This window comes from Cherax quadricarinatus, chromosome 52 (assembly GCF_038502225.1).
Source record: "Cherax quadricarinatus isolate ZL_2023a chromosome 52, ASM3850222v1, whole genome shotgun sequence".
NCBI lineage: Eukaryota > Metazoa > Arthropoda > Malacostraca > Decapoda > Parastacidae > Cherax > Cherax quadricarinatus.
The window spans coordinates 20,440,161-20,460,243 of record NC_091343.1 but is presented as its reverse complement, the minus strand read 5'-3'; the positions used below and the strand labels follow the sequence as shown (position 1 = coordinate 20,460,243).

General features: G+C 39.5%; 1 protein-coding gene across 6 annotated transcripts in view; it reads left to right on the top strand.

Moving 5' to 3' along the window:
- LOC128696839 (uncharacterized) overlaps window positions 1–20,083 on the top strand; it is a 189,792-nt gene that overhangs the window by 158,102 nt on the left and 11,607 nt on the right. For all 6 annotated transcript variants that reach the window (XM_053788226.2, XM_053788230.2, XM_053788233.2 and 3 more), the window contains 2 exons: window positions 12,020–12,431; window positions 14,344–14,561. In XM_053788226.2, the coding sequence (XP_053644201.1) occupies window positions 12,020–12,431; window positions 14,344–14,561 (630 nt within the window). The remainder of the gene's footprint in view (window positions 1–12,019; window positions 12,432–14,343; window positions 14,562–20,083) is intronic.

The following is a 20,083-nucleotide window of genomic DNA, read 5'->3' as shown; positions in this document are numbered from 1 at the left end:
AGTCGGATATTTTGATCAGCTCCTCATTAACAATGGTGTTGAGGGTTGCAAGATTAGGGTGAGAGATGACATAAGTCGTGTCGTCAGCAAAGAGAAAGGGGTTCAGGTGTCGAGATACGTTTGGAAGATCATTGATGTATATGAGGAAGAGCAGGGGACCAAGGACACTTCCCTGCGGAACTCCAGTATCAAGTGGCTGTGTTGTTGATGCTGTGTCTTTAATGGTGACATACTGATACCTATTAGTAAGGTAAGATTTGAAATATGCAAGCGCATGGCCTCTTATACCATAATGGTCAAGTTTGTGGAGTAGGATGCCGTGGTCTACTGTGTCAAAAGCTTTTCTTAGGTCAATAAAAATTCCTAGTGGATATTCCTTATTTTCCAATGCTGTGTAAAGCAGATCTAGCATTTTTATAATTGCATCGTTAGTGCTTTTATTTTTCCTGAATTCAAATTGGCAGGGGTTGAGTATGTTTTGTGACGTTATAAATGAATATAGTCTCCTGTGCATGAGTTTCTCAAAGATTTTGGATAGCAATGGTAAGTTTGATATTGGCCTATAGTTGTTTAAATCTGTAGGGTCACCACCTTTATGTATTGGTGTAACCCTTGCCGTCTTGAGTAGTTTCGGGAAGGTGCTAGCTTCTAGTGACTTGTTAAAAAGCAATGAGATAGTATGCGAGAGGACATGGGCCACTCTCTTGTACAATAATGGTGGGACATGAGACAGATTCCCTGAGTTATTTTAAGTGACTTTATAATCTCGGTGACTTCCGTGGGCTCAGTTGGAGCAAGATAGAAGGAATTTGGGAAATTCCCATCTAGGTAGTCCCCGCCATGGGCATTGGTACGTGGGATTTTATTGGCGAGATTAGAACCTATGGTTGAGAAGAAGTCGTTTATCTTGTTAGCTGTGTCTGTGGGTTGCAGTGGTGTTTCATTAGGTTTAGTTAGGACAATATTCTTGTCCTAACTAACCGTCCTGCCAGATGACTGTGAAACAGAAACCTGTAACTGTTTTGTATGATGGTAGGATTGCTGGTGTCTTTTTCTGTCTCATAAACACGCTAGATAACAGGGATATCTTGCTACTCCAACTTACACTTTGGCCACACTTCACAGACATGCACATGCATATATATATACATACATCTAGGTTTTTCTCCTTTTTCTACATAGCTCTTGTTCTTCTTTATTTCTTCTATTGTCCATGGGGAAGTGGAAAAGAATGTTTCCTCTGTAAGCCATGCGTGTCGTATGAGGCGACTAAAATGCCGGGAGCAGTGGGCTAGTAACCCCTTCTCCTGTAGACATTTACTAAAAAGAGAAGAAGAAAAACTTTATAAAACTGGGATGCTTGAATGTGCGTGGATATAGTGCAGATGACAAGAAACAGATGATTGCTGATGTTATGAATGAAAAGAAGTTGGATGTCCTGGCCCTAAGCGAAACAAAGCTGAAGGGGGTAGGGGAGTTTCGGTGGGGGGAAATAAATGGGATTAAATCTGGAGTATCTGAGAGAGTTAGAGCAAAGGAAGGGGTAGCAGTAATGTTGAATGATCAGTTATGGAAGGAGAAAAGAGAATATGAATGTGTAAATGCAAGAATTATGTGGATCAAAGTAAAGGTTGGATGCGAGAAGTGGGACATAATAAGCGTGTATGCACCTGGAGAGGAGAGGAATGCAGAGGAGAGAGAGAGATTTTGGGAGATGTTAAGTGAATGTATAGGAGCCTTTGAACCAAGTGAGAGAGTAATTGTGGTAGGGGACCTGAATGCTAAAGTAGGAGAAACTTTTAGAGAGGGTGTGGTAGGTAAGTTTGGGGTGCCAGGTGTAAATGATAATGGGAGCCCTTTGATTGAACTTTGTATAGAAAGGGGTTTAGTTATAGGTAATACATATTTTAAGAAAAAGAGGATAAATAAGTATACAAGATATGATGTAGGGCGAAATTACAGTAGTTTGTTGGATTATGTATTGGTAGATAAAAGACTGTTGAGTAGACTTCAGGATGTACATGTTTATAGAGGGGCCACAGATATATCAGATCACTTTCTAGTTGTAGCTACACTGAGAGTAAAAGGTAGATGGGATACAAGGAGAATAGAAGCATCAGAGAAGAGAGAGGTGAAGGTTTATAAACTAAAAGAGGAGGCAGTTAGGGAAAGATATAAACAGCTATTGGAGGATAGATGGGCTAATGAGAGCATAGGCAATGGGGTCGAAGAGGTATGGGGTAGGTTTAAAAATGTAGTGTTAGAGTGTTCAGCAGAAGTTTGTGGTTACAGGAAAGTGGGTGCGGGAAGGAAGAGGAGCGATTGGTGGAATGATGATGTAAAGAGAGTAGTAAGGAAGAAAAAGTTAGCATATGAGAAGTTTTTACAAAGTAGAAGTGATGCAAGGAGGGAAGAGTATATGGAGAAAAAGAGAGAGGTTAAGAGAGTGGTGAAGCAATGTAAAAAGAGAGCAAATGAGAGAGTGGGTGAGATGTTATCAACAAATTTTGTTGAAAATAAGAAAAAGTTTTGGAGTGAGATTAACAAGTTAAGGAAGCCTAGAGAACAAATGGATTTGTCAGTTAAAAATAGGAGAGGAGAGTTATTAAATGGAGAGTTAGAGGTATTGGGAAGATGGAGGGAATATTTTGAGGAATTGTTAAATGTTGATGAAGATAGGGAAGCTGTGATTTCGTGTATAGGGCAAGGAGGAATAACATCTTGTAGGAGTGAGGAAGAGCCAGTTGTGAGTGTGGGGAAAGTTCGTGAGGCAGTAGGTAAAATGAAAGGGGGTAAGGCAGCCAGGATTGATGGGATAAAGATAGAAATGTTAAAAGCAGCTGGGGATATAGTTTTGGAGTGGTTGGTGCAATTATTTAATAAATGTATGGAAGAGGGTAAGGTACCTAGGGATTGGCAGAGAGCATGCATAGTTCCTTTGTATAAAGGCAAAGGGGACAAAAGAGAGTGCAAAAATTATAGGGGGATAAGTCTGTTGAGTATACCTGGTAAAGTGTATGGTAGAGTTATTATTGAAAGAATTAAAAGTAAGACTGAGAATAGGATAGCAGATGAACAAGGAGGCTTTAGGAAAGGTAGGGGGTGTGTGGACCATGTGTTTACAGTGAAACATATAGGTGAACAGTATTTAGATAAGGCTAAAGAGGTCTTTGTGGCATTTATGGATTTGGAAAAGGCGTATGACAGGGTGGATAGGGGGCAATGTGGCAGATGTTGTAGGTGTATGGTGTAGGAGGTAGGTTACTGAAAGCAGTGAAGAGTTTTTACGAGGATAGTGAGGCTCAAGTTAGAGTACATAGGAAAGAGGGAAATTATTTCCCAGTAAAAGTAGGCCTTAGACAAGGATGTGTGATGTCACCGTTGTTGTTTAATATATTTATAGATGGGGTTGTAAGAGAAGTAAATGCGAGGATCTTGACAAGAGGCGTGGAGTTAAAAGATAAAGAATCACACATAAAGTGGGAGTTGTCACAGTTGCTCTTTGCTGATGACACTGTGCTCTTGGGAGATTCTGAAGAGAAGTTGCAGAGATTGGTGGATGAATTTGGTAGGGTGTGCAAATGAAGAAAATTAAAAGTGAATACAGGAAAGAGTAAGGTTATGAGGATAACAAAAATATTAGGTGATGAAAGATTGGATATCAGATTGGAGGGAGAGAGTATGGAGGAGGTGAATGTATTCAGATATTTGGGAGTGGACGTGTCAGCGGATGGGTCTGTGAAGGATGAGGTGAATCATAGAATTGATGAGGGGAAAAGGGTGAGCGGTGCACTTAGGAGTCTGTGGAGACAAAGAACTTTGTCCTTGGAGGCAAAGAGGGGAATGTATGAGAGTATAGTTTTACCAACACTCTTATATGGGTGTGAAGCATGGGTGAAGAATGTTGCAGCGAGGAGAAGGCTGGAGGCAGTGGAGATGTCATGTCTGAGGGCAATGTGTGGTGTGAATATAATGCAGAGAATTCGTAGTTTGGAAGTTAGGAGGAGGTGCGGGATTACCAAAACTGTTGTCCAGTGGGCTGAGGAAGGGTTGTTGAGGTGGTTCGGACATGTAGAGAGAATGGAGGGAAACAGAATGATTTCAAGAGTGTATCAGTCTGTAGTGGAAGGAAGGCGGGGTAGGGGCCGGCCTAGGAAAGGTTGGAGGGAGGGGGTAAAGGAGGTTTTGTGTGCGAGGGGCTTGGACTTCCAGCAGGCGTGCATGAGCGTGTTTCATAGGAGTGAATGGAGACGAATGGTTTTTAATACTTGACGTGCTGTTGGAGTGTGAGCAAAGTAACATTTATGAAGGGGTTCAGGGAAACCAGCAGGCCGGACTTGAGTCCTGGAGATGGGAAGTACAGTGCCTGCACTCTGAAGGAGGGGTGTTAATGTTGCAGTTTAAAAACTGTAGTGTAAAGCACCCTTCTGGCAAGGCAGTGATGGAGTGAATGATGGTGAAAGTTTTTCTTTTTCGGGCCACCCTGCCTTGGTGGGAATCGGCCAGTGTGATAATAAAAAAAAAAAAAATATTCTTGTTTTTTTTCAGTTTGTGGGTCCCTAGAATCTGGGAGAGTGTTTACCAGGTCTTTTTTATATCTCCTCTTGTGTCAGTGAATCTACTGGAGTAGTATAGTTGTTTGGCTTTCTTTATTACTTTGGTGAGGACTGATGAATAGTGTTTAAGAATATCTTTGTGTATTAAGCCCTGTCTATATTGCTTTTCATATTGGTGTTTCTTATCAATGGATTTCAGAATGGTGCTGGTTAGCCATGGGCAACCAAGCCGTTTGTTTGTGATCTGTTTTGTTTTTATAGGACAATGTTTGTTGTATAGTCTAAGTAGTTTGTTAAGAAAAATGTCTGTCCAGTCGTCAATACCATTGGCCTTGGAGAATTCTGTAGGCCAGTCAACAGTCTCTAGGTCAGCTGTGAACTTCCTTATTGAGGCCTCATCATGGAGTCTAAATGAGACTTTGTTGTATTCAAGTGGTGGTTTACTAATGTTTGTCAAGAGGAAGGTAGGGTAGTGGTCTGTAGTGCTATCTGTGATTATCCCTGATTTAAGGGGGGCTAGTATATTGGTCCATATGTGGTCTGTTATGGTTGCACTTGTTTCAGTGAGCCTGGTTGGTTTAGTTATTGTTGGTATGAGAAGTGTGTTGTTCATATTGTTGATGAAATCAGTTACAGGCTTATCATCTAGTAGGCCAAGGTTGATGTTGAAGTCTCCAGCTAAGAGAAGGTGGTGCTTATTCATTTGTCTGTTTGTTATTAGTGCCTTTAATTTCTCGCTGAAGTTTGGGATGTTAGTGTGGGTTATCCGGTAAATGGCACCGATTGTTATAGGCGTCTTAGGGTTTTTTACAGTAAAATTAGCAAAAATGTATTCTCCATATTCATCACTAAAGCAATTGGTGCTGATACAAGATAATTGGTTAGAGTAATAGATTGCAATACCACCCCCAACTTGGTATGGTCTGCAGTTGTGGATTGCTGTGTATCCTGGTAGAGGGTAGATATCTATTGTGTCCTGTTTTAGCCAGGTCTCGGTAAGAATAATGCAGGAGAAGGGTGTCTTTAGTGATTCAAGGAGTGCCAGGAGGTCATCATAGTGTTTGCTTAAGGACCTGATGTTGTAGTTAAGTACTGACAGACTTTTATCTTTGTTTAGGATAGTGCTGGCTTGTGATGGTGTGTAGTAAAGGCAGTTACTTTCCAATAGGTTTTGATTGTGTGTCAGATTATGTAGGTTTAGATCAGGGTCAACGTGATCAATCATCTTCTAGATTTAAATTATGGTTATTTATATCCTGAGTTGTGTGTTGAGTTTTAGTACTGATATCTGTAGTGGTGGGAAGTTTGGACAAGTATATAGCTATAGCATTTTGGTCATGTAGAGTATAGTCACTAATACACATAATGAAGTTGGTGTTGTCTATGTGTTGTGCTGGAATGAGCTAAAGTACAACTAGGTATAAACTAATAATATGTGTAGATTACCTAGGATAACCCAAAGAAAAGTCAGACAGAGTGACTTATTTCTATATTTGTGAAGCTTATATCGTAATTCAAACACCTTATACGTATTGTGTACAAGTTGTCTCTATGTTGGTAAAGTAGAATAAATAAAGAGCAACACTCCCATTCTCACGTAACACACCATTTTTAGAAGGAATGATGCTCTGAGTGAAGGTATATGAAAGGAGTAATTTTCTACAATTATCCCCAGTAATACTATTGTGTATGCATTTTCTTTGATGTTGAACTATAGAAAACATTATTTTTCCAACACTCTGACAAGATGACTGTAAAAATAACTCATATTTATGTTAATTTATTCTACTGTGAGTGTATTTATCATGTTTTTATGTTACATAGCATGTTTATTATATAATTTTTGAAAAAATATCATAGATGGATTAATCAAAATGTCTATATTAATGTAATATACGACATTTAATGCCCCTCAGAGTAATTATTATTATGTGTTGTTATTATTATTATTATTATTATTATTATTATTATTATTATTATTTTAACACATCAGCCATTTCCCACCAAGGCAGGGTGACCCAAAAAAGAAAGGAAAAACTTTCATCATCATTCAACATTTTCACCATCACTCATACACAATCACTGTCTTTGCAGAGGCACCGAGATACGACAGTTTAGACGTCCCTCCAAACTGCCAATATCCTAAACCCCTCCTTTAACCCTTAAACTTTCCAAACATAGATCTACGTTTTTTTCAACAATTGAAAATATGTAAAAAACTTAGAGCTTCTTTTTATTTTTTAAATTTGAAAACGTGTAAAAAAAACTTTGATCTTTTTTTTTTTTTTTAAATATGTAAAAAAACGTAGATATACTTTTGGAGCACTACGCATGTGAACATAAATCTGTTTGGACAGTTTAAGGGTTAAAGTACAGACATTGTATTTCCCATTTCTAGGACTCAGTCCATATAACTGGTTTCCCTGAATCCCTTCACAAAATATTCCCCTGTTCATACTCCAACAGCTCATCTGGTCCCAAAAATCATTCGTCTCCATTCACTTCTATCTAACACGCTCACGCAAGCAAAACCTCCTTTACCCCTTCCCTCCAACGTTTTCAGGGGTGACCCGAATCCCGCCTTCCTTCTCCAACAGATTTATACGCTCTCCAAGTCATTCTACTTTGTTCCATTCTCTCTAAATGACCAAACCACCTCAACAGCCTCTCTTCAGCCCTCTTACTAATACTTTTAGTAACTCCATACCTCCTCCTAATTTCCACACTATGAATTCTCTGCATAATATTTACACCACACATTGCCCTTAGACACGACATCTCCAATGCCTCCAGCCGCATTTACAACCCAGGCTTCACACTCACATAAGAGTGTTGATACTACTATACTCAGTACATTCCATTCTTTGCCTCTATGGATAATGTTCTTTGTCTCCACAGATACCTCAACACACCATTCACCTTGTTTCCTTATCAATTCTATAGTTTACCTCACCCTTCATAAACCCATCCACTGACAAGTCAGCTCAAAAATACCTGAAAACATTCACTTCGTCCATACTCCCTCCCTCCAGTGTGCTGTCCAATTTTTCTTTATCTAAATCATTTGATACCCTCATCGCCTTACTCTTATCTATATTCACTTTCAACTTTCTTCGTTTACCCACCCTCCCAAATTCATCCACTAACCTTTGCAACTTTTCTTTAGAATCCCCCAAAAGCACAGTATCATAAGCAAAAAGTAACTGTGTCAACTCCTATTTTGTATTTGATTCCCCATAATTTAATCCCACCCCTTTCCCCAACACCCTAGCATTTACTTCTTTTACAACCCCATCTATAAATATGTTAAACAACCATGGTGACGTTACACATCCCTGTCTAAGACCTACTTTTACTGAGAAGTAATCTCCGTCTCTCCAACACATCCTAACCTGAGCCTCACTATCCTCGTAAAAACTCTTTACAGCATTTAGTAACTTAACACTTATTCCATACACTTGCAACATCTGCCACATTGCTCCCCTATCCACTCTGTCATATGCCTTTTCTAAATCCATAACTGCAGTGAAAACTTCCCTACCTTTATCTAAATACTGTTCACACACATGCTTCAATGTAAGCACCTGATCTACACATCCCCTACCCATTCTAAAGCCTCCTTGCTCATCTGCAGTTCTGCTCTCTGTCTTCTAATTCTTTCAATAATAACCCTACCATACACTGTACCTGACATACTCAATAAATTTATTCCCCTATAATTTTTACAATCTCTTTTGTCCCCCTTCCCTTGATATAAAGGAATTATATATGCTCTCTGCCAATCCCTAGGTATATTCCCCTCTTTCATACATTTATTAACCCTTTCAGGGTCCAGTGGCCAAATTTCAAAGTGCACACCAGGGTCCAAGAATTTTCAAAAAAAAATTTTGTTATTTTTTCTTATGAAATGGAAAACATGAAATTATGCTTTCGCGAATTTTGACGTGTCAGCGATATTTACGAATCTGCAATTTTGCCTACTTTGACTCCCATTTTAGGCCAATTACATTATTCCAGTTGACCAAATTCTTAGCTATTTCACTAGTATTACTTCTATTCTATCGATTGAGCACAAGAAATCGCCAAGTCAACTGTTTCAACTACAAAAAGTGATCAGAAATTGGTAATTTGGCTAATTTAACACAATGCTCAAAATAATCCAATTTCAAAATAGGGTCCAGAATAAACAGTGTAGGTATTCCTGGCACTAAACTAACATTTCCTCTGTTCATTAGTTATGTTTTGAGGCTTTACAAATGAATTTCATTTTTATTTTTTATTCACGTAATGAATTTTTATTCAAACCAAAAAATAGAAGATTTACTGTTATGCAATATTGTAATAATTGTATAAATATCATCAACACATTTGTGAATGTATATTAGACCCACCAGCTGGTGTGTATTAGACGTGCGAGGTTGTTTACTCTTGAACATTGGCAAAAATTTAACATTTCCGCTACTTTGAGCTCAGTTTCAAGCCATTTCCAGTGCTAAAACCAATCAAAATCATCTCTATTTCTGCAATATGTCTTCCATTCTATCAAATGAGACCAAGAAATCGCAAATACAGCTATAAAAAACATACAAAAAAACACTGCAGTCGCTGTTTTAATTGAAAATCACGGTCTCAGTTTTTTTTCTCTCATTATACACTGTGTGCTGCAGGATTTGTTTTATGTGGTGCACACATACCACATAGATGTATTCTCTCATATCTTGGCCCAAATTTACCACTCACAGCTTATCAGAGTGAGCTGAGCTCATGGCGTAGATCTACGATTTGGACCCTGAACGTAAAGCCGTAGATCTACGGCACGGACCCTGGAAGGGTTAAACAAAAATACCAACCACTCCAACACTATATCTCCCTCTGGTTTTAACATTTATGCCATAATCCCATCAGTTTCAGCTGCTTTACCCCCTTTCATTCTGTGTAATGCCTCACACACCTCCTCCACACTCACATCCTATTCTTCTTCACTCCTGAAAGATGTTATACCTCTCTGGCCAGTGCATGAAATTACTGCCTCCCTTTCTTCATTGACATTTAAAACTTCCTCTCCACCTAATACCTCCAGCTCTCCATCTACTAACTCCCCTACTCTGTTTTTAACTGAAAATCCATTTGTTCCCTAGACTTTCTTAACTTGTTTATTTCACTTCAAAATTTTTTCTTATTTTCAGCAAAATGTGGGGCAAATTCTCTGTCCCACATTCTAATACAGCCTCTCCTCACTTAGCGACGTACTCATTTACCAACGACTCGGACTTACAACAGGCTCTCTGACTAGTAGGCATACCTAAATAATGTGTATTAGAGCTGACTTACTATATTCTGTTTATTACAGTATACAGTACACTGCTGTATAAAAATTTAAAAATATACCAGAAATGTTATAAATGGTGCAAAGGTGTCATTAAAACATTATTAATTAAAGATGGCTGACACAATTCCATTGCCATTATAGTATGGCCCTCACTTATTGATGAATTTGTTTACTGACGTGGTCTTAGGAACGGAACTCCATCGTTAAGTGAGGAGAGGCTGTACTACATTTTTAAAACTATCCCATCCCTCTTCAACCCTGCCATTATCCATACTTGCACTAGCCGATCTTTCTGCCAATAGTTGCTTATATCTCACCCTAACTTCCTCCTCCCTTAGTTTATAAACTTTCACCTCTCTTACTTAGTGTTGTCATTTACCTTTTGTCCCATCTACCTCTTACTCTAACTGTAGCTACAACTACGTAATGATCCGATATATCCGTTGCCCGTCTATAAACACGTAAATTCTGAAGCCTACCCATCAACATGTTATTATTATCATCATTATCAATATGGCATCTTCAAGACTAATAAGACACTCGTAGTGATTTTAATGTGCACCTGCACGCCAGCACAGTAAATTTATTTAGGTACAGGTACACATTAGTATAATTATCAGAGTACAGCCTCTCCTCACTCAGCAACGTACTTGTTTACCGACGCCTCGGACTTACGACGGGCTCTCTGACGAGTATTCATACCTAAATAATGTATATTAGAGCTGATTTCCTCTATTCTGTTTATTTCAATACAGTATACGTACAATACACTACTGTATAAACATTTAAAAATATTCCAGAAATGTTATAAATGGTGCAAAGGTGACATTAAAACAATATCAAAGATGGTTGACACAAACCCACTACCATTATAGTATGCTCCTCACTTAGCAACGAATTTGTTTACCAACGTGGTCTTAAGAACAGATCTCCGTCATTAAGTGAGGAGAGGCTGTATATATATAAAATACGAAATAACTTTCAAACACCTGAAATTTTGTAAAGTTTCCAGACATAATGGAGAGTTGTGCTCACAGAGAATGTAAACAAACCAGGTGGCGCAAGGTGACCGTGTTAGAAAGTCAGGTGGGGAGAGCTGTATATTGAGTTTTGGTCATAATTTGAAATGTTCGTATTAGTGAAACGCCATAAAGCAGGGCCCCACTATATATTTTCCATTCTATCAGATGAGACAAAGAGACTGAGAATACAACAAAAACCATACAAAAACACACTACAAAATTGCTTTTTTTTTTAAACCAAAAACATGGTTGCAGCTTTTTCCCCATTATGCACTGCTTGCTGCAAAAAATTTTTATGTGTGCACATTTACCGCATAGACCCATTCTCTTATATCTAGGCCCAACTTTATTGCTCGCAGCTTATCTAGTGAGCTGAGCTTATGGCATAGTACAGTACTACGGGACTGACACTGGCTTCAAAGCCATAGAACAACGGGACCCACACCAAAGAAAGATGAGGATGGGTGCAGTTCATGTCTGCTCTCTCAATTTGTATATAAATATTGTCTCAGCAAGCTCACATTTGAGCACAGTAAGTTTATTTAGGCACAGGTACACATAAGTACAATTATCATACATAGTGTAAATTACCCAGGATAACCCCCCAAAAAAGTCAGACTAAGTGACTTATTGATTGGTTGGTATGCAGGAATCAACTAATTTAATCACAGACATATATCTAAGAATTGTATGGGACACGTATGTATGGACCAGTGAGAGGTGGTGTGGGGGAGGCAGGAGAGGAAACTTAAGTCTTCCCCACAAAGACAATGGACTGACCTACAGTTAGGCTGCCCACGAGCCCACTAAACAGAGGGGAAAATCCTGCGGTCCAGCTCGTGGAGTGCCAAATTTTTTTCCCAGAAGTGGCACCATGTTAGTTGAATTTTACAGTGTGTTAATCAAAAATATGCCACAATTTTGCAACAGTGTAATGGAGATGTAGTAAAGGAACACATGTTATTTAACAGTCTACTGTATTTATTAAATATTGCCATGTCTTTTTTTTGTCTTTGTAAGTAGTATTGTCTTTTTTTTTAAGTACCAGTAGTAGTATTGTGATCATTGTTGCCTTAAAATCATTGCCTTTACAAAAGAAATTTGTCTTTCAGGGTATAGGCCTTGATGAGCGAAGAGTAAATCTTCTGAAACGTATGAGCCAGGAGCATGAGGCCGAAGTTGGAAATGGAGTAGGCAACATTAGTATTGGTGGGGAAAGAGGTGGAAGTGGAGGTAGTAGTGGGAGTGGTAGTGGAGGTGGTGGTGGGGGTGGTGGTGGTGGTAATGGGAGTGGTGGTGGTGGTGGTAGTAGTGGAGGTGGAAGTAGCAGCAGTGGAAATGGAGGAAGCCATGAACCACCCTCAAAAATGGCACGACATGAACCAGAAGAACAAGAGTCTACCCAGCTCCCACATGGCTCCATTTTTGTCAACACTCCGGAAAAAATTTCTGCTAATTCCTCCATGCAAAATGTCCTTACTCCTATTCCACACGAACTGACTGTCAACTCACGGCAAGAACTGCGTAAGTTATTTTGTTAATTTTTAAATGTTAACTTTTTTTTTTAACACTAGCAATCTCCCGCTGAGGAAAGGCCCTTCCCCAAAATGAGGAAACATTTTTACTATTGATCAGTCAATCATTGTTATGCCAGAAGTGTGATGACATCACAGTTCAGATGGCCCTCTGAATTGCAAACATCCTCGGTCCTCCTTCAGAGTGCAGGCACTTCACTACCCACCTCCATCCTTCTTTCAGAGTAAAGGCACTGTGTTTCACACCTCCAAGACTCAAGTCCAGCTAACTTGTTTCCCTGAATCTATTCATAAATGTTAATCTTGCTCATACTCCAACAGCACAGCACATCAAGTGATAAAAACCACTTGCTTCCACTTCTTCACATAAGCCTGTTGGATGCCCAAGTCACTAGCACTCAAAACCTCTTTTACCCCCTCCCTTCATCCTTTCCTAGGATGACCCATATCCCTGCCCCATCCTAATTTATATGCCCTCCTAGTCATCCTATTTTTCTGTATCTTCTCTAAATGTTCACACCACCTGAATAATCTCTTCTCAGCCCTCTGAATAATACTTTTGATAACTCCACACCTCCTAATCTCCAAACTTTGAATTCTCTGTGTTACATTGACACCACACATTGCTTTTAAAAAGGCTTATTTTCTTATACTTCTTTCACTTTTCCTAATCTGCTTTTACCATATACAAAGGCATGTTCTGTGCCAATCCCTAGGTACCCTCTCCTTTGTCATTCATTTTTTTTTTTAACACCGGTCATCTCCCACCGAGGTAAAGTGATCCAAGAAAAGAACATTTTCACCATCACTCGCTCCATTGCTGTCTCGCCAGAGGCACACTGATGCTACAGTTGAGATGTCCCTCCAAGCTGCAATATCCCCACTCCTCCTTCAGAGTGCAAGGGTGGGGATTATGCAGTTTGAAGAGCATCTGAAATGCAGTATCAGCATGCCTCTGGCTAAACATTGATAAGATTAAGGGATGGTGAAAGTGTTTCTTCTTACTTGGGTTGCCTTTCCTCAGAGGGAATGGCTGGTGTGTTTCTACCTGCTTTTAACATTTTTGTATTGAGCCCATCTATCCCAGCTGCTTTACCCCCTTTTATTCAAGCTACTGCCTCATGCACGTCCTCAATCTCACATCTGGCTCTTCCTCACTCCTACAAAATGATATACCTCCATGCCTAATGCATAAAATCACTGCCTTATGTAATTCTGCTTAAAGAGTAATCTTGCTTATTATACAGATTACATTCTGTAGAATGATTTATCTTTTTTTCCCTTTCTCCTTCTTTGCTACTGCTTTCTTTCATTGTCCTTGCCAGAGAGGAGGTAGGGATCAGGGAATTGGTGAGGGGGAAAGGATGGGTTGAGTTAATTTACACCATTACTGATTCCTTTTAAAACATTCCTGTATTTTTTCCCCTGAAGATTTTAAAAGCTATTGACAGAGCTTTAAAAATTAATGAAGTCTTTATGAGTTTCTTAAACTAAAGACATGCTACAGAAGCCTGATGGTGAGAATAATGTATTAGTCTCACGCTTAGCAAATGGAGGTTCAAGCCTCCACCAATCCTTGTGTTGACTGACCCAAACTAGTTTAGTGATTCACACTGTTACTTCTTTCCTTTCGTTTCAACACACCGGCCATATCCCACAGAGGCAAGGTGACCTGAAAGTTTTTCTTTTTACATTTAGTAATTTATACAGAAGGGGTTAACAGTGTTACTATAATAATTAAGAAAAATTGAGAAAACAAAAGAGTGGAGGTTTGACCTTGCAGGGCTGAACCGAGTTTGAGGTTGTAATATTGCTACCTCTTTCAAGTTGACTGAGTTGTAATGTATTTGAAATCTGTGTTTTACACTAAGAATTATCTAATTGACTTTTTTTTTTTACAGCTGACTTCCTGAAATCTTTCACCATTTTTAAGTTAAATGACTACTTGGGATTCCGCACCCGGCAGCAGTTTTGGGAAGAACCTGCTGTCCGACGCATTCTCGAGGGAATTAAGAACAAGGAAATAGACATGAAGAGTGCTGCCGAACTTCTGGGTGTGTCATACGGAACTCTGTATGGAAGATATCGTGAGGTATTTGGTTACCTCAAGCATGCATGGGTAAGTAGATTGAATAACTATAAATTTCCTGTCTGTAATATAATTCAAGGAACTGAGTGCAAGGCTTGGTTGAAGTTCACCACCTACTTTTGCATCTTATACAAATAACCCACACATAGGAGAGAGAAGCTTATGATGACGTTTTGGTCCAACTTGGACCAAAATGTCATCATATGGTTTTCTCTCCTATGTGTGGGTTATTTGTGTATTGTTCAAGTCACAGTATGATTGATACAGATGAAGATTCCACTGAATTTCAGGAGGATTTAGACAAGCTAATGTCATGATCAGAAAAGTGGCAGATGCACTTCAATGTAGATAAATGCAGAGACTTAAAGCTCAAGACTGTAAATAACCCTAGCACTCAAACTAAATACAGTGGACCCCCCGGTTTACGATATTTCATTCCAGAAGTACGTTCAGGTGCCAGTACTGACCGAATTTGTTCCCATAAGGAATATTGTGAATTAGATTAGTCCATTTCAGACCCCCAAACATACACATACAAACGCACTTACATAAATACACTTACATAATTAGTCGCATTGGGAGCTGATCGTAAAGCGGGGGTCCACTGTAATATAGAGCTTGGCCATATAGGATGTGAAAAAGGATTTGTGAGTTATGATAAGCAGAAACCTGAAGCCAAGACAGCAGTGCCTGTGCTTGCATAATATGGCTAGCAAATTACCGAGATTTATATCAAGAAGTATAAGGAACAGGAGTCCAGAGGTTATGCTACAGTTCTACACATCATTAGTAAGGCCTCACTTAGGTTATGCAGCTCATTTCTTGTCTCCATACTATGGAATGGATATAAATTCATTGGAGAATGTACAGAGAAGAATGACAACTAATCCACTACATAAGAAATCTTTCATACAAAAATAAATTGAGAGCCCTTAACCTACATTCTCTTTTAAAACAGAGTATGAACAGAGACAAGATTGAAGTGTATAAATGGAAGAGGGGCATAAATAAAGGAGATGTAAATAAGGCTCTGAGGATATCCCTTCAAGAAAAAACTTAAAATAATGTATTCAAATTGGATAAGTTTAGGTTTAAAGAGGATGTAAGAAAGTATTAGTTGGGAAGGAGAGTAGTTAATGACTGGAACAATGTGCCTGTTAGAGTCGGTTAGGCTTAAGCATGAGTAGCTTCAGATATAGGTTGGACTTGAGTCCTGGAGGTAGGAAGTACAATGCCTGCACTTTAAAGGAGGGGGTTCGAAATATTGGCTGTTTGGAGTGATGACGTCTAAACTGTCATATCTGAGCACCTCTGTAAGGACAGTGATTATGTGTGAATGATGGTGAAAATGCTTCTTTCTTTTTTGGGTCATCTTGCCTCGCTGCGAGACAGCCGACATGTTGAAAAAAAAAAATACATGAGTGACAGAGGTTGGATTTGAGTGGAACTTGTACAGCATGAGTTAGGATTTTTTTTTTTTTTAAAACACCGGCCATCTCCTACCAAAGCAGGGTGCCCCAAAAAAGAAGAAATGTTTTTTTCTTCTTTTTACATTTAGTAATTTATACAGGAGAAGGGGTTACCATCCTCTCTCTCCCTGCATTTTAGTTGCCTCTTACGACACGCATGGCTTACAGAGGAAGGATTCTCCTCCACTTCTCAATGGAGTTAATAGGGTTATCAAGGCTTATTCTTTGGGTAACATTGAGAATGGGTTTGGCAAATATTTTTGCTAGATGGTTTGGGTTTCAGAAAGACTTGTCTAAAATGGGCCGGTAGCCCTGCTGCAGGTTCCTCCGTTCTTATATTCTTATAGTACTCACATGAACTATAGCACTCTGGAGGAATACTAGTCATGCAGGAGATGGCAAGAAGAATAGGCAAGAATCTGTGAAAGTATTGAAGAAAATTAATTTTTGATAGGAGGTGGGCATACTGCCCACACCAGAGTGGTGAGGGAGCTGTTACCTTCTGGCTTTTAAAAGCTCTGGTATTTCAAACAAACACTCACCTTTGTTGTTTTGTCAGACCATTCTACAGAGTGAACATTCTTATTAGGCTCCCTGGCCAGTGGAATACAGGAGACAGTCGCTCCATAACACCCTCCATAACACCCGGGTAAATTTGTAGCTGGACATATTTACTTCCTCCACTGTGTTCAGATAATGTCATTTTTTCCCTGTTTTCTTTTATGTACCAGAAGGTTCATGTCATATTTGTACTTATTAAGGTTATGAGGATAACAAAAAGATTAGGTGATGAAAGATTGGATATCAGATTGGAAGGAGAGAGTATGGAGGAGGTGAATGTATTCAGATATTTAGGAGTGGACGTGTCAGCGGATGGGGCTATGAAAGATGAGGTGAATCATAGAATTGATGAGGGGAAAAGGGTGAGCGGTGCACTTAGGAGTCTGTGGAGACAAAGAACTTTGTCCTTGGAGGCAAAGAGGGGAATGTATGAGAGTATAGTTTTACCAACACTCTTATATGGGTGTGAAGCATGGGTGATGAATGTTGCAGTGAGGAGAAGGCTGGAGGCAGTGGAGATGTCATGTCTGAGGGTAATGTGTGGTGTGAATATAATGCAGAGAATTCGTAGTTTGGAAGTTAGGAGGAGGTGCGGGATTGCCAAAACTGTTGTCCAGAGGGCTGAGGAAGGGTTGTTGAGGTGGTTCCGACATGTAGAGAGAATGGAGCGAAACAGAATGACTTCAAGAGTGTATCAGTCTGTAGTGGAAGGAAGGCGGGGTAGGGGTCAGGCTAGGAAAGGTTGGAGGGAGGGGGTAAAGGAGGTTTTGTGTGCGAGGGGCTTGGACTTCCAGCGGGCATGTGTGAGCGTGTTTGATAGAAGTGAATGGAGACAAATGGTTTGAATACTTGACGTGCTGTTGGAGTGTGAGCAAAGTAACATTTATGAAGGGATTCAGGGAAACCGGCAGGCCGGACTTGAGTCCTGGAGATGGGAAGTACAGTGCCTGCACTCTGAAGGAGGGGTGTTAATGTTGCAGTTTAAAAGCTGTAGTGTAAAGCACCCTTCTGGCAAGACAGTGATGGAGTGAATGATGGTGAAAGTTTTTCTTTTTTGGGCCACCCTGCCTTGGTGAGAATCAGCCAGTGTGCTAATAAAAAAATAAAAAAAAATAATAAGGATTGTAAGTAATCACATTTTCAAACCGGTTGAGAGCTGATGATGGGGGCTTTACAGTATTGTGCCTCCTTACATCTGTTGGAAATACAAAAAAAAATTTACTCTGTAATTTATAGCTTGAGTTTTATTGTAAATGGCATTGCCACTTCCAGTAATTAAAAAGCATGTGATGAAATGACATATCCAGTTTTTAAATATAATATAATGTAGAGAAAAGCCCCATAGTTAAATTCTCTTGAGTACAAGTAGTTTAAATTCATTTCTTTTATAATTTAAGAATCTTGAAATGACTCCTGGATATATTTCCCTGTTTAAATCCAGAATCTAAGAAAATAAATTAAGATACGATTTTTTTTTTTTCAACAAGTCGACCATCTCCCACTGAGGCAGGGTGACCCAAAAAAGAAAGAAAATCCCCAAAAAGAAAATACTTTCATCATCATTCAACACTTTCACCACACTCACACATTATCACTGTTTTTGCAGAGGTGCTCAGAATACAACAGTTTAGAAGCATACACATATAAAGATACACAACATATCCCTCCAAACTGCCAATATCCCAAACCCCTCCTTTAAAGTGCAGGCATTGTACTTCTCATTTCCAGGACTCGAGTCCGACTATATGAAAATAACCGGTTTCCCTGAATCCCTTCACTAAATATTACCCTGCTCACACTCTAACAGATCGTCAGGTCCCAAGTACCATTCGTCTCCATTCACTCCTATCTAACATGCTCACCCACGCTTGCTGGAAGTCCAACCCCCTTGCCCACAAAACCTCCTTTACCCTCTCTCTCCAACCCTTTCGAGGACGACCCCTACCCCGCCTTCCTTCCCCTATAGATTTATATGCTTTCCATGTCATTCTACTTTGATCCATTCTCTCTAAATGACCAAACCACCTCAACAACCCCTCTTCTGCCCTCTGACTAATACTTTTATTAACTCCACACCTTTTCCTAATTTCCACACTCCGAATTTTCTGCATAATATTTACACCACACATTGCCCTTAAACAGGACATCTCCACTGCCTCCAACCGTCTCCTCGCTGCTGCATTTACCACCCAAGCTTCACACCCATATAAGAGTGTTGGTACTACTATACTTTCATACATTCCCTTCATTGCCTCCATAGATAACGTTTTTTGACTCCACATATACCTCAACACACCACTCACCTTTTTTCCCTCATCAATTCTAAGATTAACCTCATCCTTCATAAATCCATCCGCCGACACGTCAACTCCCAAGTATCTGAAAACATTCACTTCTTCCATACTCCTCCTCCCCAATTTGATATCCAATTTCTCATTATCTAAATCATTTGATACCCTCATCACCTTACTCTTTTCTATGTTCACTTTCAACTTTCTTCCTTTACACACATTCCCAAACTCATCCACTAACCTTTGCAATTTTTCTTTAGAATCTCCCATAAGCACAGTATCATCAGCAAAAAGTAACTGTTTCAATTCCCATTTTGAATTTAATCCCACCCCTCTCCCGAACACCCTAGCATTTAGTTCCTTTACAACCCCATCTATAAATATATTAAACAACCATGGTGACATTACACATCCCTGTCTAAGACCTACTTTTACCGGGAAGTAGTCTCCCTCTCTTCTACACACCCTAACCTGAGCCTCACTATCCTCATAAGAACTCTTTACAGCATTTAATAACTTACCACCTATTCCATATACTTGCAACATCTGCCACATTGCTCCTCTATCCACTCTTATCATATGCCTTTTCTAAATCCATAAATGCAATAAAAACTTCCCTACCTTTATCTAAATACTGTTCACATATATGCTTCTATGTAAACACTTGATCTACACATCCCCTACCCACTCTGAAACCTCCTTGCTCATCCGCAATCCTACATTCTGTCTTACCTCTAATTCTTTCAATTATAACCCTACCATACACTTTTCCTGGTATACTCAGTAAACTTATTCCGCTATAATTTTTACAGTCTCTTTTGTCCCCTTTCCATTTATATAAAGGGACTATACATGCTCTCCGCCAATCCCTAGGTACCTTCCCCTCTTTCATACATTTATTAAACAAAAGTACCAACCACTCCAACACTATATCCCCCCCTGCTTTTAACATTTCTGTCATGATCCCATCAGTTCCAGCTGCTTTACCCCCTTTCATTCTACGTAATGCCTCACGTACCTCCCCCACACTTACATTCTGCTCTTCTTCACTCCTAAAAGATGGTATACCTCCCTGACCAGTGCATGAAATTACTGCCTCTCTTTCTTCCTTAACATTTAAAAGTTCCTCAAAATATTCTCGCCATCTACCTAATACCTCCATCTCCCCATCTACTAACTCCCCTACTTTGTTTTTAACTGACAAATCCATACTTTCCCTAGGCTTTCTTAA